Source organism: Nicotiana attenuata, chromosome 7 (genome assembly GCF_001879085.1).
Source record: "Nicotiana attenuata strain UT chromosome 7, NIATTr2, whole genome shotgun sequence".
NCBI lineage: Eukaryota > Viridiplantae > Streptophyta > Magnoliopsida > Solanales > Solanaceae > Nicotiana > Nicotiana attenuata.
Window position 1 is genome coordinate 57,685,773 of NC_031995.1, and position 27,357 is coordinate 57,713,129.

The following is a 27,357-nucleotide window of genomic DNA, read 5'->3' on the forward strand; positions in this document are numbered from 1 at the left end:
CAAAAGTATCCTCCCCGTTAGCACAATGGTCCACTAATGTCCTTCGACCTAACAGCCCTCCACACAAGCCATTTTAATCCTACATGGCAGCCACATAAGCGGACAGCCTTCTAAACCCGCTCCGGACCTTTTCCGTTAAATAAATTTAATTTTTCAAATTTCCGCCATGCCACACACTCTTTTACTGTTACATCGCGCTAACTTAGCTTCCATGATTAAATGAAGCAAAGAACAGAAAAGCAAAGTAGTTCTAGCTTTTCTGTTTTTTCGCCAAGCTTCCTTACTAAATTGCTCATTTGTTTGCTTAATGCACTCTGCACAGACCAAAGTGGACAAGCTTAGGACAGGAAAGTTCCCGTCCAAGAAAACAGTAAAGGTAATTCTGCAAAATGGGAGAAGACGAACTAATTCATTCGTTACACTAGACGTTTTAATTGTTTTAAAAGAAAAGTTTATACGATCATATGTCAAAGCCATGAAATTCCATATTGTCCAAAAGAAGTAAAAGATTACTTTTCGCTATTGCCATCAAACATGGGGAAAAAGAGAGAGTTTCTCTCCGTTTATGTGCAAAAAACAGCATCTGAAATTGCTAATGTGCGCCTCGATTGACCATCTCTGTGTACTGTTGCAACGACTGCTGCCTCTGCAACCTCATATCCTCATTAAACTTCTTAATGAAAGCTTCAACTCGCCTGTTGAGCTCGTCCTGACTCAGCGATGGCTCTTTCTTAAGTTTCCCTGAACCAGGGGATGGAGTCAGCAGCGGCGAGTTGGCGGTGTTACGATCATTGAACGTCTCGGATTTCTTCATCTTCTGCTGTGGTGGGGTTAGAGCCGGGTTGTTGCGACCACCGTGTGTTTCCCACGTGTCAGATTTCCTCAAGTGCCTCGTTAACGGCATTGCTCGCCCTTCTGTTATTGTCTTCCACGTACTCTCCAGCGTGTCCTGCCGTTTAGGCTTTGATACTTTCAATGTCTTCTTTCCACCTGTATCACCAAATCTAGTCAGTCACTTAATTTTTTGAGTATATATTATGATATTACTAACGATATAAAAGAAAATTAATCAAGTAAATTATATTCAAATATAACTAAAAATTTGGTATTATTACACAAACAGCCGACCATATTCAATATTTATTTTTTCTAACCGATATACTAAGTTACATATTAATTATATACAGATATACATGTATTGTACATCAACTGACTATTTAGCTTAAGAGATTAGATGAGCGTATATTTGAATTAACAACTAATTTGCTATTACATATTAAATTATACTAATGCATATGACGTAATTACGTAAATCCATTTATTTTTAGTGACGGACAAAGCATTGGTTATGGATGAGAAAGCACAAAATGATATACATGACTACTTTTGGGCTTATCGTATGGAAGAGTGAGCCGTGAGGTGGCGAAATCAGTATTGAGGTTTGCAAATTTTAAGTCATGTGTTTGTCGTTTTCCTTTAGTCTCCACCGTTTCTCTACGGGATAATTTTCGACTTTACGGAGACCAAATCCGTAATCCATTTTGAACTGTTCCTTAAGTCAGCTCAGATTTTGCTAATAAACTGGTCCATCAAGTAAAGAGCGTCAATTAATTAGGAATCTTACAAGTACATTTAAATTTAAAATAAAATCTAAGTGCTTTGGATAAGGACCACTAGTTTCTAAAATCTGACAAAAGCCCTAATAATCCACTAGCCGCCCAACTCCAACGGTAACAATTTGAACCACAAGTTACCGTTATCGACTGATTTCGCCGGAGATGTAAAGCACACAACAATTATTCAGAACCTACTCACTGTTCCGACCAGCCTAGCTGTTAGTGTGCCTGAATTAACTTACACACACAGACATATACCTTGAAAAAAATGAGCAATTTGAATTTACCTTCGGGACTGGATTTGACATTTTTCCGGTGACTAAATCTGGCAGAAGCTGGAGGTTTCTCGGCCGAAAATCCAGAAACAACGGAATAATCTAAAGAGTCCTGTCTCATCACCGGCGCCCGAGTGGATTTCGAGATCACGACCTCGTCTCCGTCAGCAACAAAAGCATTCACGTTGAACGATGTATCTTTCCCCGATACACGTGCATCCACTTGAGCGTACGGATTAATAACTTCCGGAACTTTCTCGACCTTTGCATCGTAAACACCAGCAGTAGGATACTCGTAAACCATCGGCCTCGCCTCCACCGCCTGATTCTTCAAGACGGCGACGTTCAGGTCATGAAGGACCGGAGAGTAGTAGTCTGTGGACGGCCTTACATCCTTAATCGGGTGAAACTGGGTCAAATTCTCCGGCGAAACGGCCGTCAGCGCCGGAGATGGGTTCTCATCGAACTTGTTCTGCAACTTGGAAGAGGCAACAATTGTGATGATAATGCAATTGATGACGAGGTATAGATACGGAGGCTTAAGCCACGAAATGACGCCGTTCCAAATTGACGGAACTTCACTGACGGCGAAGTCAGTGACAGCTGGAGCAGAGAGCTTTAACATAATAGCAGCAGATAAAACGGTAGTCGAAATGAGGAAAATTTTGAGGGATAACATGGAATTAGTTGAACTTTGAAACAAAATCGCCATGTTTCTTTCGCCGCCGACTAGCTCCGACCGGTGTTTCACGTTTGCCTAGGATTTGGGGAAGAGCCAAATGAGAGTGAAGAGTTACGCTAAGCAACTTTAATATGTAGAGGCGAACCGTTCCCTTACTTATATATAGTGATATTTTTTTCTTTTCTTTTTCAGTTTTTATATTAGACTGTGACACTGTGGAAGGTCCTTTGCTAAGAAAAAATAACAACTCATTTCGAGCTATACTTTTAAGGTGTAATCTGTAAAACAAATTAAGTATAATTAGTTACATCCAATTGAATTATTTTCTATTTAATTTAATTTTTATATATTGACAGTACAAATTTTTTTTAGTAGGAGCCGATAACCTGAAAAAATAAAGTTCAATCTTGTTGAATAAAATTTACTAGAATCTATTTACTATTTGAGGGAAATATTATATATAGCATAACAATTCATGGATGAAAAGCATTTGTCCCATAATCAAATGTAAATAATTACGTTCTTTATCGATTTTAGATTATAAATACCAGTGGGGATGATTATATATGTATCTCCATTAGTCAACATGCGAAGACACGGAATAGAAGAAAGGTAAAAACTTTTTCACTCCCAGTGTATATATCAATCTAATGAATACTTGATATAACTTTTAATTCTAAATTATAGTTATTAATATATATTATTATCTTAATTTATAATATAATCATAATAAATAATATAATATAGTATAAATACGAGCACGAATAAATTCTTATCGGAAAAGATATATAGAGTTTGGTCGATGTTAAAACTCCTCCTAGGAAATTAAGCTCCTGTTCGGCCATATTTTGGGAGCTTTTTTCAATCTTTGTTTTTAAATATATATTTGTTTATAGATATTAACAATTTTTTAGCAGATTTTGAAAATCTTTAAATCCGGAAAAACTGCTCTAGAGTAGTTTTCAAAGTTTTCTATCCACAAAAATTAAACTCTTTTCAAGTAAAATACATATTCAAATACAATTTCAACTTTCAAAAATTATTTCTCATCTCATCTTCAAAAACTTATTTTTTCAAGTTTCAATCAAATTTATGTTAAAACGCTAGCTAAGTATCGCATCCAAAGTAAAATTCTATCAGTCGCTAGATATAGTAGTTTAACAAGTAAAAGATATCTCTGATTCCAATTAGAAGAGAAAATAATTATCTGAAAAGTTATTCTCTTAACCAGCCAATCCGATCGGCATGTAAGGTGGTTGTTTGAGTGGGCATTTAATAGTGTGTGGACTCTTGAGAATTCAAGAAGTTTCGTTGGAAGTACATGGGTATTAGTTGGACAATTTACTTCAGGAATTTGACTAGATAAAAGCCGTTCGCATGTTCTAGGCAAATAATAATGCTAAATAAAGCATAGAATGACAATGCCTATCATGTATTTTACTAATGCAAAAACTGACTTAGATGTAGTCTGAACGAATTAAAAGAGGAGGATTATATATATATATATATATATATATATATATATATATATATATATATATAAGAAAGTTTGCATTATTGTTAAGCCAAGTGGCAAGTTACTATAAAGCCATTATTTGAAATTGCTATTTACACAAAAAAAAAAAAAATCATAAAATCATAAGATTTATTTAATTAAGAATTACATATAAGAGCGAACTCATCTTCTTTTAGTACATGTGCATCGTGGAAGAAAAATATTTAAAGTAGGTTAATATTTATTTAATTATAATATCTTAATCTTAACTAAATCCCAAAGGTATCACTTAAATTGTTGAAAATTATATAACTTTAATTGTGTGGTTAAAATTGAGGTAACTAGTAAAATTATTGAGCAAATTACGATCCAACTGTTTTATAAGTTGGTAACTCCCAAAAGTTAGAATATATTGGTTGTTAATGAATTATCAAGTATGTATATATTAATTTTGTCACCGTGTAATTTTAGGTTGGTAGAAGTTGATGTTGATGTGAGAATTTATTATGTTGAGATAATAATATAATATATTTTTTTTAATTAAATTAAATTATTACTAAGTGTATTTTTATTTTTTATTACTCTATATAGTATGACTTCACTCAGTTTCAATATACATGAGATAGTTTGACTTGGCACGAAATTTAACAACGAAAAAAAGAATCTTTTGAAACTTATGATCCTAATAGTTTTGTGTGGCCATGATATTTGCATGGGTGTAAGAACTTCTCATTATATGTAAAATGGGTAAAATAAAAAATTTAAAGTTAAATTATTTTCAAATACAAAAATGTGTCATTCTTTTGGAACAGCTTAATAAAAAAATATTTTATGTAAATTTAAAGGGAAGGAGTATTTTTTTTGAATCATATTGTATTTTTATTTGTTTGTATCACTGGCTATATATAAGGCTATAATATTTAAGTTTATGTCAATAGTTACTCTTATAATTTGTTCTTTTTAATTTATAGAATTTAGCAGGATTATAATATTATTTGCACATCGTACGAGTACTAAATATTAGTTAAACTTAAAAAATAAAATAATTCAACGGTCAAAACACTATAAAAGAAACAAGTGAGCTAACGTTGGATCCGGGAAGTGTTTACAGGGCATGTGACCAAATGAGTCGGTGTGCCGCTCCCTTAACCGACCATACTTGAGCATGTCCTATTCATTTTTTCAAAAGGGGAGATTTAAAAAGCACAAATTTACGTGTTAAATCTTAGATTTTGAGCTGAGTAATATCATAGTGCTTTTTTTTTTTTTTTTTATATATATGAGTTTAGGTTATATATATCGCAGTATAAAACTATTTACATTATCAAGTTATATTTATCGATTATAATATATATTTATATTTTATTTTTAACATTATATATTTCTTTTTTTTAAAAGAATTCTTTTAAATATTTTTTGAATGACTTGATAGTGTAAAATATTTTTACATCGACGGTTTATATATATACCTTAAAGCGCTTTTGTATCAATAGATGCGAACATAGTATAAGTATATTGTTTTTAAAATGCAATGGACGCGTTGACACTTTCTGCCGTAAATGTTCATTTGCCGTGCATATTGATGGTATATTGTCATGCAGCTGAAAAACAGGTTTAGACGTGTTTATAAACAAATTTTCATATGATTATATATGCAGCAGGAAAACTAATCCAGAAGTGTTTATTAACTAATTATTATATGTACAGATGATATGTGACAGGTAATATCGTGACGGGCAATTTAATTCATGTGATAGGAAGTCCTCTTTTTTCCTTTTATCTTTTTCTCTTTGACTTTCATTTCTGGTTGTTAATGTTTATTTAATTAATAGGTTGAAAAAACGGAATAGAAAAAGAGGAAAAACAAATTCAGGTTTATTATACCGAGGACGCAAGCATGAGAGATCCGATCTAAGCTAGCAATAGCAGTCTGTTGTAACTTGTAACAGATCAATTAATTAAGAGAAATAAAAAAGAAAAGGATACAAAAGAGAGAGTCGGTAAGTTGTATTCCTAGCTAGACACATGAATGATTTGATATATCACATGCGTCAAAAACAGGTTTAAAACGTAGAATTTACTCTTATTTGTCACACATTTGTATTCTGTTTTTTTTCTTTCTAAATAGTTAAAGTTCGAGTCGGTCCATGTTTTATCTATTTTGACATGAGTGAGCTCATAATTATTTATGATTATGCCAGGTTGATGTTGTTATAAATTTCGAACTGATCAGTTCAAAATGTCATACGTAGTTTGAATTATGATGATCGTATGTTTAGCTAATAATTATAGAGTTTAAACTATATATACCATTAATATAAGTAATTTTTACTCTATTAGTTAGGCAATCCAAGAAAAGTACTAAATACGAGTAAGTTTCTTGGAATGTGAAATTTATAATCTTAAAAATAATACAAAATATTTGCTTCAACAAGTAACGGTAACCTGACATGATCACAATGTTTAGCTAATACATGCCGATCTGCAAAAGCCCTTAGTTGATGTTCAAATATTCACCTATATATGTAATTTCAGAATAGGCTTTCGTTAGCTCCGATTTATTTTAAGGGGGTTTTTTAATCGACTTTCTGATTCTTAAATATTTTCTTGCCGTAGACTTTATTATTATAGTAATAACAATATCCTCTCAAATTCATCACACATTTGCGGTTTTCGAAGTTGTGTTTGCATAGGAGAAGCTAATCTTAATTTCGTCCACCAAACTACTACATTGAAAGATTGTAAAAGAAGAAGACAAAATTTAGGAATTTTCTCTGTGTCTTCCATTGTGTATTCATCAGCCTATATATACAAGTTATCCTATCTAGAAAGAATAAAAGAATGTACACTTGTCTAAATCCTATATGCTATGAGAATAACTAACTAACCACTATTATTCTTTACAATGCTTATTCACACATTGTATTGGGTGATACCCTTTTTTGCTTGAGCCCGACCGGGTTGGATCCGGTCCGGAGCAAGTCGGGGCCATCGAACCCGACCTGGATGCAAGGTAGAACGACGGCCACGTCTACAACCGAGGTCGAGTCATTTCGAGACCGTTACAGAGCTCGAAAGGAATCACCACCGGATGGAGAAACACACAAGGTCGGAAGCCGGGCTCGTAACGGATGACCAAGCGTCGCCGGATATCTCGTCCAAACGTGATTTTCTCAACCACTTCAGGCCATTAAGGCGTAATTACAGGGATCCACGATGTAATCAATTTACCTACCTTATTTTTACCCTTAATCAGAATGTATAAATGGGGATCTCTCTAAATTCTTGTGAGGATCAAGCACAATTGTTCTAAGCAATATTATATTCTGCGATTATTTACTTTAACAGCAATTGTTGAGTCTTTATCTTTATTTCCCTCAACCTAAAAGCCTTTTGTATCTTTTAGTTCACGGATCCTTAAAACCCCATATAAATTCAATTGTTATCCGGATTCGAGGGTAAACACACATCTCACACATGTGAGAATAATCTGATGGAAAAAATAGAAAAAGAAAAATTCTCTAATCTGGACGGTGAGGATTTGATCTATCATGTGCCATGTGATTTGCTGAGGGAGCTCCACGTGTGAATCCTAACTGTGTAAAAGAATCCTTCTCATTTCTAGATAACTCCGAAGACCTTTGCTTTGTCTGAAAACCAGTGTCTTCTTCTTCTTCAATTGAACATTCCTTTCCCTTGTTTCTCTGATCAATTGAGGGAAAATTAGAGGCGGAATTAGAGGAATTAGAGAGTGAGGAGTTCTTTTCAACATCCCCCCTCAAGTTGGAGGGTAAAGAAGTTACCCCAACTTGCATAGAATGGAATTGTGGGAATGTCCAGAAAGGGGTTTGGTGAACAAATCGGCTAATTGAGAGGGGGATGGAACGAGAGAAAGAGAAATGAGATCGGAGAGGAACTGCTGCCGGACAAAATGGCAGTCGAGTTCGACATGCTTGGTGCATTCATGAAAAACGGGGTTTCGAGCAATATTGATGGATGCATTACTATCGGAGAAAATAGGCACTGCAAAGAGAGAGAGATGGATAGATCGTCAAGTAGACGAGTGAGCCAAGTTAATTCTGCCACAAACCGGCGCATTGAACGGTATTCTGCCTTGGCAGAGGAGAGGCTGATGGAGTCTTGCTTTTTAGACTTCCAAGAAATGGGAGAACCACCAAGAGAGATGAAGAATCCACTCACAGAGTGCCTAGTTTCAGGACAAGCCCCCCAGTCTGCATCACAAAAGGCAACTAAATCAAGAGAAGGTTGAGAGTTCAAAATAATTCCCTGGCCTGGATTGAGACTGAGGTAACACAATACTCGGAGAGCTGCAATGAAGTGAGAAAGGCGAGGACTTTGCATGAATTGACTGAGTTTGAGGACAGCAAATGATAAATCAGGCCGTGTATGTGTGAGGTAATTCAATTTACCCACAAGATGTTGTCGCGCCCCCTTTTTTCTCGCAAAATCGGGTTTATGACATTTGGGAAGACAACTCGTTCCCTTTTGGGAATTGGATTTTGGATTGAAGAGTCGCCACCTAATGATTTAAGTGCATTAGGACACTAAGAAGGGTCTGAGTCAGGTAACCTGAGATTGGGTAAGGGCTTGAAATTATCCCAAGGGGAAGGTATTAGGCACCCCTCAGGATCCACTAGTGTGGATCCCGGCCAAACTATTGTTGTGACTTAAATACAAATAACACATAGGCAAGTAAGAGTTTCAAATAAGAGGGGATTTTCATGTAATGGTCACAAATAAACAAAGTCGGAAAGAACTAAAGAGAGTTGATTTTCTTAGAAGAAATGGTTTTAAAAGATTTAAAAGAAACAAAGAACAAAGGGAAAGGAGGTCCTAGGTTTATTAATAATATGGATCACCCCACACAACATCCGGTAATCACTCCTCAATGAGGGGCTACGCGTGATGTTATCGCGTGGTCATCATGTCCATATCTACCCTTTCCCACCCCGTTAAGGTACTCGTTTACCTATTGCATACTATTACCCGCCAATCCTATCAGCCCCGGAGGTACTTGGGACTACTAATCCTAAAGGTAGATGATATTGGCTTATTTGTGGTTTCAAAAGGTAAAATACTAAGGCGACAGGCATAAACACATATTAGCAAATTTGGAGAAAAGCATATAAACAAACAAAGGCTCAAATACACCTCCTTTAAACATAGAAAAGCAAGTAGTTAGCATGACTTACACATACTGTTTAAGGTCTAATTAAAACTTAAAAGGTTGAGGCAGACTGATTTATTACATAGTTCAGATAAGAAGCCCGAAGCAGGCCTACCTGTTGGTTGTAGCTAATAAAAATCCGATTCAGTTTATAATTTTTACCCTATGGTTTGCCTAGGTGTTGGACGAAGATCCTATAGGCATGATATCTACTGATTTCAGAAACAATGAATTAAACTGAATACATACTGATTTAAGAAAAAGTTGTCAGTTATTAAAGAAAGGCGAGTTTTAGCAAAAGATCATAAGTTCTGCAACTGGTAAGGCATTACTACTGGTTTTAGACTTATAAGCGAGTGAGGCGATTCAGATTTGGTTAAAGCTCCTATAGGCATGCTTTCTATGCGTTTGTTGACTTTAGAACACTTTTGCAGACATAGAGAAACGCAGAAATCCTACAAATACGATATCTAGGTGCTGAATTTTGTTTAAAGCCTATGAACATGATATCTAATTGCAGTTGATTGATTAAGACCTATAAACATGATTACCTGATGAAGAGTGTGTATGCAATATTCAGAAAGACCGATACGCAAGTTATCTATATGAGGGTGCAGAAACTCAGAAATAACCTATAGGCAAGTTATCTATATGAGAATGCAGAAATTTAGAAACTCCTATAGGCAAATTTTCTATATGAGGGTGCAGAAATTCAGAAATAACCTATAGGCAAGTTATTTATATGAGAATGCAGAAATTCAGAAACTCCTATAGGCAAGATATCTACCCCTTTTGCGTACATGGTTACCCCTCCCTTTTTCACTAGCCATCCCCAGGAGTTTATTACAAAATTATTACAGCCCAGAATGAAGATAAAAGAAAATACATCAGAAATTAAAAAGGTACAACCAAGGAGAGCCTGATTCAGGCTTCCTGTCTGAAGTATGAATAACCAACTCCAAGAGATCAATGTTCCAAAGCCTTTCTCCCATTTGGATGTGTCAAAGTTCCCTAAGAGCCTCGAAAAGGAATCCGGGCAATGCTCACACCCAAATGCATCACCAGATTAAGACATAGTGCAGTGTGGAAGGGCCAGCCCTCAGGTGTCCAAGTTCAGAGGGAACTCAAGGTCCCAAGGCAAGGCTCACAATAGGGGGGCAGAATTTAGGGACTAAGAGAGAGTGTAAGTGCAGAAGTGGAATTCTGAAAGGGGAAAGGGAAAAGGGAAACAACTTAAATCAGTACACATAAGGGTATAGAGAATTGGGAGTTACAAAAGGCAAAAGCACGCTGGTGGGCATACCCAGCAATGGGAGATGCTGGAACACCCTTAGGCCTGTTAACACATATTGTTTAGAGGTTAAGATCCCCATGGATCAAACTTAATTCATGGACAACAACTTACATTGCCATGCTCAAGTCATAACTCAAAACACATAGGGGTAATAGGGGGTAGGGATTCATTACAAACAAACAGAAAGGAATCAACATGCTAGTTTAAATATTTAACTCTGCAGCAGCAGTAAAGTAGACATGGATACAAAAGCTGTAAATAAACACATTGTGATGATGCTGAAGCTTAAATTAGGACACACCGGTTTTAAAGAAACAAATAGAGAAAAAGCAATAGGTCTTGTGAATAGGCCACAGTGCAGGCAAAGAGAGAATACTATTATGAGTAAGTATAAGTTCAGAAGAGGTTGTGAATTATGAAGTGAAGGATTGTAGATCCTCTCTTTGTGAAAAAGGGGCGTGCCTTTTATTGTGTAGAAATCAAGCAGAAATAAGGTAAGAAAATAGTTGAAGAACTGATTGTCAATCAATTACACAAGACTCCCTTTTAATTAAGGGATTCAGATTCAAATAGGTGAAAACCAATTAAGGAAAGAAATTGAATAAATACTTTGTGCACAACATGCAACTAAGGGCACATACATAAAAGGGTTATTTAAGGATAGGGTTTTGAAGTACACGGTTTGTACAAATAAGGTAAGGAAATCAATTAACAGTCAGTACATCACAAGGTCTGAGATTTGTATGAATGAACCGAGTCAAAAAGATGGGAAAGGTTTTTAACTTAAGGGAAATCAGCAAACAATGGAAAGGGAATCAATTAGACCTATTTAGAAGGGATTATGAATTAATCACAAGTTTGAAAATCACTTTAAAGGGAAGTTCCTCATATATAAGGAGCATACGAACATGTTAAGCATGAAAGAAAATTGTCATGTCATCAATAGAAAATCGAGTGTAGAAGAGTTTAGCAAAAATCTAGAATCATATGCAAACGGATATCTGAACTCGAAGTTGGTCTGAAAGAGTAGGGGTTCTAAAAATAAAAAACCCTAGTTCAAGCAAATCACGAAGCAAAGATGAGAGGGCAAGCAATTGAATCGAAAACATGTTTAGGGGTTTCAGAAAAGAACTGAAACTTCTAACATGCTTCTTTGAGTAACGGAACTCATGAGAAACATGATAGCAAAGTAACATGAAAACACAGTAGAATGGTTCGAAGCAAACAGAGTGGAAGAAACTAATTCGAAGCATAATGAGAAAAGACTGTTAAGAACAGTAGGAAAGCATGCTTAAGAGGATCTTTTTAGAAGAAACTTAAACAAGGTTCAGTAGAAGAAAAATAGTAAAACATTAAGAACACGGTAAAAAATATAGTAGGCGAAACATACCAGAACATGGTAGAAGAAAATACCAGAACAGAGTAGAAAAGCATACGAGAACATAGTAGAAGAACATACAAGAACGCGATAGAAGAGAAACATAGGAGCACAGTAGAAAAGCATACGAGACCATAATATAGGAAAACACAATAAGAGAAGCATATAAGAAACATGGTTAAAGAGAATACAAGAACAACACAAAGGCAAATACACACGAAAGAAAAGAAAGTCAGAAAACACTTGAACATTTTCAGAAAACCCTAGATCGGAAAAGAAAGGTTTTGAAAGTGATTTCTGAAAGAAAAGTTAGGGAAATCGTTTGAAAGCTCAGGGAAAGCGTAGATACACAACGGATCTAAAGAAATCGGAGAAAACCTCGAAGGGTTAGGGTTTCAAAAGAACCCTAGAGATGAGAAAGGCTTTGAAAGGTCACCGATCTAAGTCGGAGAGGTCAGAATCAGGCTTAAACAACCATGGTACGCCGGAACAACGCCGGAGATGACCGTGGAACTCCGAATCGACAGAGGTCTGGGTATGAACCTTCAAGGTCAGGCCTTGAATCTTCAGAGATCATGCACGTAGGAGCCATAGAAGGCCGGTGTAGGACTCTCGTAGCCTTGGAGGCCGTAGATTCCGGTGGATTTCAGGGCGGAGATGGTAAGAGGCGGCTAGGGTTTGAGAATATTCGAGAGTGTTTGAGAGAGTGGAGGGTTTCAGAGGCGGCGGGCTGGTGAAAATGATTAGGGTTAAAGGGGGGGTTGGTAAATTAAAAAAGGAAAGAATGAAGCGTGGTCGTTGATCATTTTGATCAACGGCCTGGATTAAACGGGGAGCCGGGCGGGTTGTATTTAATTGGGTCAGGGGCGGGTAATTTAAGAATTGGGTCGGGAAATTTGGGATTGAAATTGGGTTTAATTGGGGGGTTGATTTAGGCTAAAATTGAAATAAGTAGGGCTAGTGTTTAAATAGCCACTTTTCCCTTTTTATTTATAAAAAATAGTAAAACAATTTCTGGAAACAAAATTAAAGGCACTAAATTGACTAATAATATGTAAATATTCAATAAAAAATACTGGAATCAATTTTGTAATTATAAACGCAATTAAATCTTAAAATAGGCTAATATTGCAATTATATGCAATTTAGCTTTAAAAATACTAAATAAATTGTAAAAAATGTGAAAAACTTACCTTAGCTATATCTTAGCATAAATATAAAATTCTAATAAATAATCAAAATTGATAATTTGGGGAATAATTATGGTTTGTTACAGGTGAAATAGGGCAATAAAATCGGTTTAAAAATCTTTAAAAAAATTAAAGAAAAAATAGGAAAATTTTTGGACATACTTATATATGCATTCCTATGCTATTTTTAAAAATATTTGCAATATAAAAATATACAGGGAAAATTGGGTATCAACAGATATCGATACACAGTAGGATTGGAATAAGGCCTTGCATCCGATGAAGTTTTGAAAGAGCGGTTCCAATGGAGAAGACACAGGGGAAGTTGCTGCAACCTCAAATTCTTGGAGCAGATATAAGTGTGAATTTCCTTTGACACACAATTATACCTTCTTTTTCTCGCAATATTCCATGCGTAGAAAAATAATGGAGGCATCTTAGGTCTTTCACCTTGAATTCTGTGTGTAAAAATGACTTGAGCCCTGCAATCTCGACTGAATCTTCCCATTAATGAGAATGTCGTCCACATATACTGCAACAATGGATGTCAAATTGCCTTGTCGTTTAAAAAATAAGGAATAGTCATTCAATGGAAGAAGAATAAACCTTTGAAACTCAAAGGCACCAGCAAGTCGAGCGTACCAGTGCCGGAAGCTTGCTTAAGCCCATCAGAGATTTTGAGGAGGCACACATGGTTAGGACTATGACGGGGATAGACCAACTGGAAACCTCATATAGACCTCTTCTTGTAGGTCCCCCATGTAGGAAAGCATTGCTGACATCTAGTTGATAAATAGGCCAATCCTTTTTGGTAGCCACTGCTAATAAACATCTGATGGTAGTCATTTTGACTACGGGTGAAAAGGTTTCTGTGTAGTCAATACCCTCTCTTTGTATATCCCCCCTCACGACCAATCTAGCTTTTAATCTCTCTATAGTACCATCGGAATTGTGCTTCACTTTGTACACCCATTTACAGGGTAAAGCCTTTTTGCCTGGTGGTAATGGAACCACATCCCAAGTGTGATTCCTTTCCAAAGCTTCAATTTCAGAAAGCATAGCTTGTTTCCATCCGGGATGTGCAAAAGCCTGTGAAAAACTATTAGGTTCTGAGATAGCTGAGATGGATTGTATAAGATGTTGATTTTGATGAGATAAGGCTGTAAAGGAATAGACAGTAGGGTTACTAGGTTGAGCAAAACAAGAAGAGGTGAGGTCTGTTAGGTACACACTGTTGCATATGTAATTATTGAGGTGTGTGGGCAGTTTGGAGACCCTAAGAGATCTTCTAAGGGCTGGTGAAGGTAATGGTAGGTGAGAGGGGGCAGAACTGGAAGGTATGTGTATAGGAGATGGAGAAAGAGAGAGTGAAGAGGAGGAAGATGGACTGAGGTGAGAGGGAGAAGGTGAGGATGAAGAAGGAGAATCAGAACCTAGTGCAACAGATAGAACAGGTTCAGTGGGCAAGGGAGCAAGTGGGAAACAGCAGGGTTGACTTCTGCAGGGATAGGATAGGGAAAAATGGGAGGTGGAGCTGAACTGATTGAGGCAAAAGGATATTTGTCTTCATGAAAAACCACATCTCTAGCACAAGTATCTTCCTTGTATCTAGGTCCAAAACTTTGTATCCTTTTTGTCCTAAAGGATATCCCAAGAACACACAAGCTTTTGCCCTAGGCTCAAACTTGTTTCTTCCACTAGACAGTGTGGACACATAACAAAGACATCCAAAACTTTTAAGAAATCTATAGGCAGGCAACTTATTGAATAAAATGTAGTAGGGTGTCTGTCCTTGTAAAACTTTAGAAGGCAACCTATTGATTAAGTATATGGCAGTTAACAAACATTCACCCCAGTAGCAGATAGGAACCTGTGATTGGAACAATAAAGCCCTAGCTATTTCCAATAGATGTCTGTATTTCCTTTCAACAATGCCATTTTGTTGAGGGGTTCCCACACAACTTGTCTGATGAAGAATGCCTTGAGAAAGCAAAAATGATGCTTCTTGTGAACCCTTCCCTAATTCAAATGCATTATCAGTCCTTAATTTCTGCACTTTAACCCCAAACTGTCTTTCAACCATGATGAAGAAATTCTTTAAAACTGCAAATGCATTCCCCTTTGTACTTAGCAGAAAGGTCCAGGTACCTCTGCTAAAGTCATCCACTATGGTTAAAAAATATTTGAAACCATTGTAGGTAGGTACCTTGTAAGGACCCCAGGTATCAACATGAATCAACTCAAATATTCTTTTGGATGTTATTTGACTTAAAGGAAAAGACAGTCTAGTTTGCCTAGCTCTAGGACACACATCACAAAAACAATCAGAATTAGAAGAGATTGAAATAAAATTGAACTGTTTCATTGCATGGAAAGGCAAATGCCCCAATCTATTGTGCCAAAGATTTACATTAGAGATTGCACTAGCAGAAATAGGAAAAGAAACTGAAACTTGACTGACATCATTCTGATTGGAAAATGAAACTACATTAGGTTGTGAACTATATCTAACTTTTCTAGGCTCCAACAGGTATAATCCTTCCTTTGCTTCACCAAAAACTTGAGGCCTCTTCATTAAAGGGGCCTGCAACAGACATTGAGTAGATGTAAGTGAAATGATGCAATGAAACTGTAGACAAAACCTATTGACAGTTAGAAGGTTATATCTAAAGCTAGGGACATGCAGAACATTTTCCAGAATGAATTCTGGAGATATAAGAATTCTGCCTGCATAAGCGACTGTTAGCTTGAAGGAATTGGGAAGATTAATATGCAGTGGAGAGGGTAAAGGAGTTAGAGATAGGAAAGCATTAGAGTCAAACCACATGTGTTCTGAAGCCCCTGAATCAATAGTCCAAGTACTAGAGTTAAAAGCTGAAAAATAGGAACTAGTATATTTAATAATAGTACCAGCCACAGCATTTGCATTGATCTCTGGATTAGAACTTCCTGCATCCCCAACCTTAACCTGATTGATTAGCTGCACTAACTGTGAGAATTGGTCTTTGGAGAGGTGCTGAGACAAAGGCTCACTGCAGTTGTTATTGTGTTCTTCTGTTGTTTCAACTGAAAATGCCCCATTTCCCCTAACTTGAAACTGGCTTCCTTTGGTATTGGTAAACTCAAAGTCCTCAGGGAATCCTATGATTCTATAGCAGTCATTGATTGTGTGCCCTATCTTCTTACAATAGCTACAAGACACATTGGGATTGAATTTGGTTTTCTTTCCCCTGAAGGTTGGGTTCTTCTGTGTTAGATTTCCTGGTTTCTGCATATGATTCTTCTGAATTTGTCCAAAATTCCTTTGTGTCCGTTTCTGTGGATAGTTAGTTTGAGCCATAGAATTGCCTTGGTTTCCCACCATGAAAGATGATGAATCAGCAGAGATTAGAGGGTTTGCATAGATTTCTCTCTGGTTTTCATCTTGTAGAACCAAGGAATAGGCATGATTGATGTTGGGCAAAGGGTTCATCATTAAAATATTTCCTCTAGCTTGTCCATAACAATCATTCAATCCAATGAGAAATTGAATGAGCCTTTCATCTTCTAAGGACTTTTCTAACTTTTCCTTTCCCTCACAAACACAAGAGCATAGACACTTAACATCACAATTCAGAGAATCTAGCTCATCCCATAAACGTTTGAGTTTGGTAAAGTATCCTGCTATGTCAGTTGTTCCTTGAACTAACCCTGATAATTCTTTGCGCATGTGATACAGTTTGGCACCATTTGACTGTCCAAACCTATGTTCAAGGCTGTCCCACAAATCCTTGGCAGATTTTGAGTAAATAACATTGTCTCCAATGTCTTTGGAGAGGGAGTTTAGAGGCCAAGAGGTGACCATGTCATTGCACCTACTCCAAGGCTGAAAATCCTTGGAAGTAGCAGCTGGAGCTGGGCATGTTCCATTGATGAAGCCTAACTTATTCTTGGCTGAAAGTGCAATTAGCACAAACCTCCTCCATCCCTGAAAACCTCTACCAGTGAAGATTGCATTCACCAAAGTCATTCCAGGTGCATCAGAAGAATAGAGGAAGTAGGGATGGTTTGGATCGAAGGTTACTCCATTTCCAGATCCAGTTTGGGTGACAGTAGTTTCAGTGTTACCAGGCATGATGATGAAGATGAAGAGAAAAAATAAGATAGAAGAAAGAGAAGAATGGATCGAGCTTCACTGCTCTGATACCATGAAAGATTGTAAAAGAAGAAGACAAAATTTAGGAATTTTCTCTGTGTCTTCCATTGTGTAATCATCAGCCTATATATACAAGTTATCCTATCTAGAAAGAATAAAAGAATGTACACTTGTCTAAATCCTATATGCTATGAGAATAACTAACTAACCACTATTATTCTTTACAATGCTTATTCACACATCTCACACATGTGAGAATAATCTGATGGAAAAAATAGAAAAAGAAAAATTCTCTAATCTGGACGGCGAGGATTTGATCTATCATGTGCCATGTGATTTGCTGAGGGAGCTCCACGTGTGAATCCTAACTGTGTAAAAGAATCCTTCTCATTTCTAGATAACTCCGAAGACCTTTGCTTTGTCTGAAAACCAGTGTTGTCTTCTTCAATTGAACATTCCTTTCCCTTGTTTCTCTGATCAATTGAGGGAAAATTAGAGGCGGAATCAGAGGAATTAGAGAGTGAGGAGTTCTTCTCAACATATATTAGCTCGTCAGCACTCACTATTTCAACTCCATTTCATGGCTCAGAGCCTCACAACACCTCAGAACATGTGCAAATTCCTTTATAGGATAAGTAAACACTTAAAAATAATATCTTTTAATGCATCATAGTATGTTCAACTTTACCTAGGTGGGCTGCTGTGTTTAGCAACTAGATGGAATGCTAGAATATATCTTTTAATCTCGCCCAAAGAGCAACTAAACATATAATTGCAAGGGAAGCTAAAACGGAAAATAGCAGTTCTTTAGATTATTAAGGGAGAACATCACTCAGAACATTAAATTAATGCATGAATACGAGGGAAAGGGAGGAAAAGAATCGAATTCCATCCAATCTTGAGCGCTTATTTTTTTTCCAGATACAAAAATACAAATCAAGCCATAACCTGAAGAAAACTCAATATTGCTCCTCTACATTAGTTTACAATCTCCAAAACAGGAGTAGAACAACAAAAGCTAATTCCCTGTGGAAAAAACAATTTGTATACTAACAACTAGTATGCTTCCTTCCTCGAAGAGTTTTCAGCGTTTTGAGAACATCCCCTGCGTCAAAGAGGAAAAGTCGAATTCTTTTGTCGACTGCGCAGAACTTGATGAAATAGGAGTAGCTGGCTGCTTGCTAGGTCCGGACGGCAAAATACCGTTGCTGGAAGAATTTTGTCCCATCGAGTAGAAGCTGCAAAATAAAAGGATAACTATCAATTACACCTCAATCATAAAATACTAAATGAAAAATTAAACAAGCACCCAAAATTTGTTCCTGCTAAGCACAATAAATGGAACTATCAAAATTTATTTCCTAAGGTTCCTTACCCAACATCAGTATTAAACTAAATCAAAATGTAAAAGATGATTGGCAGCTGAGCTCGTCAATGTAAATTGGCTATCAAAATCAGGTAATATGAATACAATCCATCCTTATCCAAAAATAAAAATAAAAATACAAGCCATCAAAAGCAACTGTATCCAATATAGACATAGCTTCCAAAATCAGATCAGCAGATGTAGCTATGAAAATCCTCAAACAACTGCAAACATTCAGATCTAGAAATCAAAATCACTCCAGTTTCTGCCAAAAGGAAAAAGAACTGTGGGGAGGATGATGCAACCTTGTCTCTTCAAATGGTCGCACAAAATTAGCCATGTTTGACTAAAGTCAATATATTTTTCTACCAGTAAAAGAATATAAGATAACAAGGGCACAGCCAGTAGAGTGATCTAAAAATAACAAGAAACTTATCTGCCATACAACAATAACATACTAAGTGTGATCCCACAAGTGAGGTCTGTGGAGGGTGGGGCCTTGTGCGAAGTAGAAAGGCTGTTTTTGATAGACCCTCGGCTCAAGAAAAACGTTTTCAAAACAAGTTTAAAAAATACAAGAGTAAAAAAACTAAGATGAAAATACTGAAGAAAAAGAAAGTGATGACAACAAAAATAGAAACCTAGCCGCCATAAATATAATCAAATGAATCAGGTACGTCATATTAGATTTACCAGAAGAGGGGGGGGGGGGGTGGTTGTATGTGTGCAAGAGCAAGAAGGGGTTAGAAAGGAAAAGGGTAAATTATGCAATAAGGCTCCATGGATTATGGGATTGCCCTCTTCTACTTGATCATCACTTAATCTGTTTTAGTTTTTATTGCAAGAGAGTCTTCTATTGTATACTTAAACCTACTAGGAATGGATCAAAAGTCAAAAACTAAGCTCACGTTCAACTGTTTCCTTTTGAGGGAAAAAGGTTAAGTGAATTAGTGTCTCAAAACTCTAGGATCAAATAATACTATCCAATGGGGTCTACCCGCAACCCACTATTAGGCAGAGGAATAAAAGGAGAGAGCTTGCAATCAAATGCTATGTTGCTCGGACTCTCCAAAAGTGTTGCCGCACCGTGTCGGATCCTCCAAAAATGCACTAAATTTGGAGGATCCGACACGCACCCAACAATATTTTTGAAGAGTCCGAGTAACATAGATCAAATGGAAAAAGCAGCTCGGATCTACAAAATTGTAGGTTACGGGATATCATTCAAGAGAACTAAACGGCCAAAAATCGGCAGGATATGATGCATTGCATTAAGTTGTTCAATATAAGGTCTTAACAACAGGCCCTCTAAGGACAATGCAGCAGTCGCAACAGTCTACATTTAACCAACAACAGGTCAGAGGTTAATACCTGGATGTTGAAAGTGGCACAGAGTTCCCAACTACATGTGTCGGTCCCATATTGCCTACCTAGTTTAGAAGCAAAATAAACAGCTTTGAGCAGAGTCTTAAAGACAAAAGGTCAATGCAAAATTTGATATCCATGTGTAATTTTTCTCTTCCCTTGATAAATAATACTCGTGTTCTACCTGCATATATTTCTCCGGCTCAGTCTTACCAGCTGCTGGCATCATCACACCAGGGAACTGATAGCCCAAATTTGGCCAATTTTGATTTACCATATTGGCACCGTTAGGGCCTTGCTGTGCATTCACAGGAATTTTTACAGCACCGCCAGCAGCAGCAGCAGCCATTAGTAAAGACTGTTGTTGTGCCAGCATAGCGAGCTGTTGTTGATGCATAGCAAAAGGTGACACCATATTGGACTGCAAAGGCCAACATCATTTTTAGATAAAAGCAGAAATGTTAAACATGACCAAAAACTTCAACTTCTTGTAGCAGTATTCTACCTTGTCAAAAAGGCTCATTATATCATTTTTTACATCTTTCTGCGGCTTCCCGGATGAGGCAGAAGGCAGAATTGATGGTAAATCCTGGAATAAATCTTCAATTCCAGAAGCAGAAGCAGATTGAGACATCTGATCATCAGTTTTTGTAGCCCCTGTTTTTTCTGCTTTTGTTGCTTCTTGAGCAGCTGCAAAGTTCACAACTTTCTTTATAGGAGAAAATGAGCTACAAGACGAGTATTACAGCTTCAATTCAAATCCCAAGAAAAAATGCATGCTGTTGATTTCTCAAACTACTTTCATAACCTCTCTCTAAGCTAGAAGTAAAGACTAAAAACTAGGAAAAGAATTAATCATGCTAATGGAAGAAAGACGACTGCACTCTCTAAATGTTAATTGTAAAAAAAAGGGAGGGGGGGGGGGGGTAGGGGGGGTAAAGGAAAAAGAAACACGTTTCAAACAAAACTGAGGCTTAACATACACTGGAAACCTGCCCATGAGTTATCATCGGTAGAAGCTGCTTCCGAGCCATTGTCACTTGGAGAATCCATAGAAAGCATGTCAAAAAGATCAGTAGCATAATCAACTTTAGGAGGATTCGTAGCTTCTGCAACCTGCTTTATAGATTCAGCGACTACAACAGGCTCTGCTTTCTGATTTGTCCGGTAAGCAACCTGACTCGAACTTACCTGCAAGTAGTCAAAACTATGATAAAGTGTTGATTCTAATCCAGAAAGACTAACAAGTAGGAAGAAATAACAACTAACAGCAGTTAGGAGCAGTTATACGCAAGGACTAACGAGGGGATATGGATACACCACATACCTAACCTAAAAAATTAAGATGCAAGTATCTCGTAACTCAAAAGCAGTATGAGTAAGAGCTGCTTAATTCAACAATACGAGTAAAGAATCAATACTCAACACCAATAATAACTGCAACCAAACCCTAACGGCTAAGACCCAATCAGCTCATACCTCATATATCTAAGGCAAGTCCAGTAGATATACCAGCAAATGAAGAGGATTTCAATCAAAAAAAGACATTGAGACAACAATATTACACCTGAAAGGTAAAGAAATGTGGAGAAAGCCAATTTGATGAATATAAAGTTTAACATACATGCTCTGGCCCTCTAGGAGGCAGTGGTATACTGACTCTAGCAGCAGGTACATCTTGCTTTGTGTTCGGGGCTTGAACGTTCTTCCTCTCATCAGATGCAACCCCTGAGTTAGTCGCATGTCCACGCCCACTTCTATCACTGTTTTGTTGCCATTGCACTGAAGCCCTCTCTTCTTGAACCCTGGAAGGTGGTTTTTGTATCCCATCTTTAGGGACCCACCTCTTATCTTCATATCTTAACAAAACACAGGAGATGCCATGGATAAGTATAAAATACTAGATTGAGGGAAGAAGACCGTATGAAGATATAAATTGTTAGGAGAGACTAAGTAAGTACGTACTTTGCTCGGATGAAATTCTCAATACCAACTCTATCATAATTTGGAGGCAGCTCTGCTTCCCAATAACTATTTGACCTCTCATTTCCCATTGCTATATGAACCCAAGAGATAAAAAGTAGAGGAAGAAAAAAAACGGTAATCTAAAATTAAAACATTTCTCTATCAAATCAAAATCTAAACTTTGATAATTATAGGAAACAGATATCTTACATTGAATAAATGCAACTTGTTCAGGAAGCCATGTGTCTAGAGTAGCTGATCTGACCTGTAATTTCAGAGACATCAGAGAATACAACAAAAAAATTGAAGTAACATTCTTCCAGATTAGAAGGTCAGAGAGGATTCATATAGCCTACCCTAACTTGTTTGGGACTTAGGCACAGTCGTTGTCGCCAATAATCATTCAGAGCACAATGAGTTATTTTTCATAAAGTGAATATTTTTATTCAATATGTAAGAGATGTGGAATTATATCCTGCATACAGGCAACATACCAAAAAGTAGAGAACCTACAAAAGAAAAAGTATGTGCTCTACGAAAGACACCCAATCTTCTATAGAAACAAGAACCTCATGGGTTTGACTAAAAATGAGAGGTTATTTCTCAAATGTACAAAACTAGACTCAAACTACAATAAGCCATTTAAAAATACAGTTTTTTTTCTTTTGTGTATGTGTGTGTGTGTGTGGAGTGGGGGTGGGGGTGGGGTGGGGGATCCAGAAACAGAAGGACGAGAATTGAGAGAAATCTTATCACATGTTCCAATTGATAGATACTTTACAACAATGTATTAACAAAAAGTGCACAAGGATTATTGTGATTATTTTTTTTTTTTTGATTTGCACCGGGTGTCCGAGTCTCTAAGAGCCCCGACTAATCCGGGGGTGCACAGGCCCTCGGCAAGGAGTTTCCCGCAAGTGCACCACGGTTAATTCAGGTTTTACCCAGTCCGATGGCCCTCAGAAATTGTTTGCACCCAGTGGGTTTCGAACTTGAGACCTTGAAAGGGAGCAAACCCCAAGGCTCAAGTCTATTGCCACCAGGCCAACCCCTGAGGGTTAGGATTATTGTGATTATTAGGGGTGTTCATAAAAATCCGAAAAACCGAACCAAACCGAAAATCAAACCAAACCGACCAAAAAAACCGATACTTTTTGGTTTGGTTTGGTTTTGGTTTTGAATTTAAAAAACCGATCAAATTTGGTTTGGTTTTGGTTTTAATCAGAAAAAAACCGAATCAAACCGACTATAGGAGTAGATATTTCAAATTCATTATTACACCTATATATATGTATATTTTTATATAAAATTTCAAAAATTTAATGGTAAATGTTAATAGTTTGCACTTTTAGTATAGTTCTTTACCTTTACAGTCTAGTTTGATTGGTAGTTTTCTTTTGTTAAGTGTAAGAATCCATTTCGTGTTAAAAATAATATATTTTTAATTGAGTCCTTAAATTATTCATCACTATTTTATTCAATTATCATCAATATATCTTGGTAAATAATAGATTTCTCAAAGGGCAATTGATTTGATAGTGTTACGTTGAAAATGTGGTCTCTGGATATGTGTTTGGTAGTGTATGTCTTATATTTAAGAAAAAACCGACAAATAACCGAAAAAACCGAAAAACCGACATAAACCAAATTGAGAAAAAAACGACTTAATTGGTTTGGTTTAGTTCTAATATTTGAAAAACCGACTTACTTGGTTTGGTTTTTTTTAGGGAAAAACCGATCCAAACCGAACCATGAACACCCCTAGTGATTATTATGCATATAGTTATCAAACCAGACTACAAGAGACACCTAATCTTCTATAGAAAAATGAAACCCATAGGTTTGACGAAAAACGAGGCAATTCCTCAAATGTACAAAAACTAGACTGAAACCACAATGAGCCATTTAAAATACAAGGATTGTTGGGGAAAAAAGAGCTCCAGAAAAAGTTGAAGGATGAGACTTGAGAGAAATCTGATCACATGTTCCAAGTTCGCAGATACTTCACAACCACACATTAACAAAAAGTGCACAATGGTTATTGTGATTATTATGCATAAAATTATCGTTCCGTGGACCTATGTTGCTCGGACTCTCCGAAAATGTCACCGGGTGCGTGTCGGATCATCTAAAAGTAGTGCATTTTTGGAGCATCCGACACAGGTGCAGAAGGATTTTGGAAAGTCTGGGCAACATAGCCATGGACTTTTGCCTAATAATTAATAGCATTTTTCAGCAAACTCTTTTGCCGGACGAAAGCAGCAAACCAGTTCCAAAGACAATCTTCATTGCAATTACTCATTTCAAGGATTGTGGGTATTAGTTAAATGACTCCATTCAGCCGACATGTCTTCATAACATTAAGATGTTAGAAATTATTTCCTGGATTCTCATCACAAAACACAGAGAAGATGAGGAAATGTAGAGTGATTTTCCAAACAAAGTACATGACTATCCCTCTAAATCAGAAGACAATGCAATAACAGAGGAAGTTAGATTAGATTGAATATCAGCAGTAGAATCATACAAATTATGAATTAATAGATGTGAAATGATCTCCATCCTCGTGATTAAAAATCAACATATGTTAAGTAGGGGTGGCCGCAGCTGAAAAAGGAATGAGTTTTAAGTTTTCAGTCGTAGTTAGTCATTCAAAGAATTTTATCTCAATCAAGAATATTAAGCAACAATACTATGGGAAACAGCAGCAACAACAAGGAATACTAAAGTTGACCATGACCTTTATTGTTCGCAATTTCTCAATTGGGACAACACTTATAGCTGAAACACATGCAAATGCTCACACCATTTCAGACTTTTAGAATATGTGGGACATTTTGGTCATGATGAGGAATATATCACCTTCGATATGTGCACCCCCAGACTTCTGTGGATCCCAGAGCATTGCATGCAAATAAATATCCCCAGGTTCACACTTGCCCATCTAGGACCCCTGCATTGGTACAAAAGTAAAGTACGGTCAACATAAGGACTCCAAAGAGTTTATTAAAGCCAATTCTGTTCAATTCAATGATCTATTAACAAGCACATCCGAGCTTCACTTTGCAACATTTGAGATACATCCTAATACGTACTTGGCTTTGCAATCTGCACATTCCCTGTTCTCGGGCAATTTAAGAAGTCCTTCTAGTATCTGCCAAAAAGCCCAGCGATGAGTTAATTTGATGTGAACACAGACATTAATCGAAAATAAACCCACCAGAAAATCAAATGTGAAGGGAAAAATCATTATATAATCCACACATGAATCGGAAATATACCAACCACGAAATAAACTGTGAAGGGTAAATTCATTATGTAATGCACACATGAATCGAAATAAACCGACCAGGAAATAAACTGTGAAAGGGAAGTTCATTATAGAACCAAAAACTACATAATGATAATCATGCTTCCTTATGGTCTTCCTGTGGTTAATCATGTTATTTGCTTTGATTAAAGAAAATTTTATCTTTCTACCTCCAAGGAAAATAAGTGAGGGGCTAAGAGTAGAGGAAGAAGAACAGATACCACAGTTTCCTTTTTCTTTTCTCGCAGTATTAATACTTACATGACATGTGTACAGCTTTGGCAATTAAGAATTCTAAATCAGGACTTAATGCCTTCAACTCAGATGCTAGTATAGCTTTGGCAGATAGGACTTCCAAAATCGGGAAGAGGAAGTTTTCATAGAGACATTGGCTTAAACTGGTTTCACACTGCTTCTTAATTATGAAGAAATTATCTTTCCTGTATCTCTCCATGGGTAGAGCTCTGGAGATCTCTATTCAACAATAGATCATCTCAATGCTTTACATATAATTTCTATTCACACTTCTGTAAACATTTCAAACTAGCAATATCACTAAGAAGAAAGTTGACGGCAGAATGGTAAAATGCTCAAATGCTTTGACTTTAGGTTCTCAATACCAGCTATATTCGTATTCGAATCAACTAAACAAGCTAAGAAAGGAATAATATGTCGATAGTGCCTTGGTAATATGAACAAATTTCACCTAATGTCCTTAAATTATTTAAAACAAATAAAAAATGATGAGTACCGGGAAAGCTGTCTATTTTTCTTTTTCTATTAGGAAAAGAATGAACATCCAAAATTCAAATTTCAAGCCAGCTGCTTTGAACCAGATCATCATTTCAGTGCTCAAACTATCATATACGAATAAAATTAGCAATATGAGTCCAATTTTAAGGAAAGGGGGAAAATGATCCACTAAGCCCCAAATCTCAAATATAAATTGATAAGAGCAAATAAAATATATCCACAAAAACTAAGCAAGAGTCAGACTTTATCAAATCTAACTTAGATCAAAACTAACTTAGATCAAACGAGAAAAAACGAAATTTGGGGGAAAATCATGAATCGGAAGTATATATACCTTTCTGTGCTTAGCATTAAGCTCTTTTGTAACATTAGCCTTCTCGTTCATGGTGGCGACGGGCAAAGGGTTTTAACGGAAATGGAATTGGCCGACGGAGAGAGAAGATATCGGAAAAAATGAAAATTTGCTGATCTGATTCCTCTCTCTCTCCTCAGCCTCTCCGACGCGTAAAAATCAATATATGACCCAACGAGGAAATGCAACTGGATGAGAAAGGAGGAGGAATCGCACCTGTCTCTCTTTGATTTTGACTTATTTATTTGCTTTAGCTTGTCTTTTTTCTTCTTCTTTTTTTCCTACTTTGTGTTCCCGTGCGAACTGGGACGCTGGTGTAAATATTTGGCTAGTTCACACGCGTGAATTAGTGGAAGTAGGTCCACCATAAATGCCATAGCCTTATTAAAAATCCGTGCTATTTGAGTATTTGTACATCATGTCAAAATAACAGCGATTTTGAAGTATTAAATATTTACTTTTTACTTTGAACTTAAACATGAATTTTTAAATTAAAATATTCGATAATATATGAATTATATACATATTTTGTTAATTTTGAATTCATAATTTTGTTCTTATTAGAAATAAAATATTTTTTTAAAACAAATAATAGAATAGTTTAAGTACTCGAATGGTAATAATAAAATTATATAAAATAAGATAAAAGGAGTATTTTATTAAAGCTGCTGGTTAACTGTATGAGTCAAAATCTGACCACAAGTGGATTACCATTAAAAGGAATGGTAAGGGGTCGACCAAGTCATGGACGTACCCGTAAGGTGTAACGGCGACGAGTGTCTCGGCCACTGCCGAGATCGAGTCATCGAAAGGCTTGCACAGCAGAATATATGCAGTCATGCTTGGGCGAGTAAAGATGAGTACAGTCGAGAAGGGGTATGCTGGTTAAAGACCGTTGGACAAAAGGGGAAGGTGGGTTTTATATATATATATATATATATATATATATATATATATATATATATATATATATATATATATATATATATATAT

General features: G+C 36.5%; 2 protein-coding genes across 2 annotated transcripts; both read right to left on the reverse strand.

Moving 5' to 3' along the window:
- Positions 391 to 2,709, reverse strand: LOC109229145. The gene is made up of 2 exons (XM_019394480.1): positions 1,904 to 2,709; positions 391 to 990 (listed from the first exon to the last, which is right to left on the reverse strand). Exons 1-2 carry the CDS (start codon positions 2,601 to 2,603, stop codon positions 593 to 595), a joined length of 1,098 nt encoding a protein of 365 aa, XP_019250025.1. The 5' UTR covers positions 2,604 to 2,709; the 3' UTR covers positions 391 to 592.
- Positions 18,171 to 26,652, reverse strand: LOC109229146 (probable ADP-ribosylation factor GTPase-activating protein AGD5). The gene is made up of 11 exons (XM_019394481.1): positions 26,347 to 26,652; positions 25,045 to 25,103; positions 24,812 to 24,902; positions 22,160 to 22,214; positions 21,950 to 22,040; positions 21,609 to 21,843; positions 20,968 to 21,175; positions 20,490 to 20,674; positions 20,169 to 20,405; positions 19,991 to 20,049; positions 18,171 to 18,491 (listed from the first exon to the last, which is right to left on the reverse strand). The coding sequence occupies exons 1-11, from the start codon at positions 26,395 to 26,397 to the stop codon at positions 18,338 to 18,340; spliced, it is 1,425 nt and encodes a 474-aa protein (XP_019250026.1). The 5' UTR covers positions 26,398 to 26,652; the 3' UTR covers positions 18,171 to 18,337.

Coding starts and splice junctions, on each gene's coding strand:
- LOC109229145 (XM_019394480.1), bottom strand. CDS start 2,603: ATGGCGATTTTGTTTCAAAGTTCAACTAATTCCATGTTATCCCTCAAA. Junction 991..1,903: donor TGTCAAATCCAGTCCCGAAG/GTAAATTCAAAT, acceptor TTGGTGATACAG/GTGGAAAGAAGACATTGAAA.
- LOC109229146 (XM_019394481.1), bottom strand. CDS start 26,397: ATGAACGAGAAGGCTAATGTTACAAAAGAGCTTAATGCTAAGCACAGA. Junction 20,675..20,967: donor CTCATGGGCAGGTTTCCAGT/GTATGTTAAGCC, acceptor TGAACTTTGCAG/CTGCTCAAGAAGCAACAAAA. Junction 20,406..20,489: donor TAATGAGCCTTTTTGACAAG/GTAGAATACTGC, acceptor TGGCCTTTGCAG/TCCAATATGGTGTCACCTTT.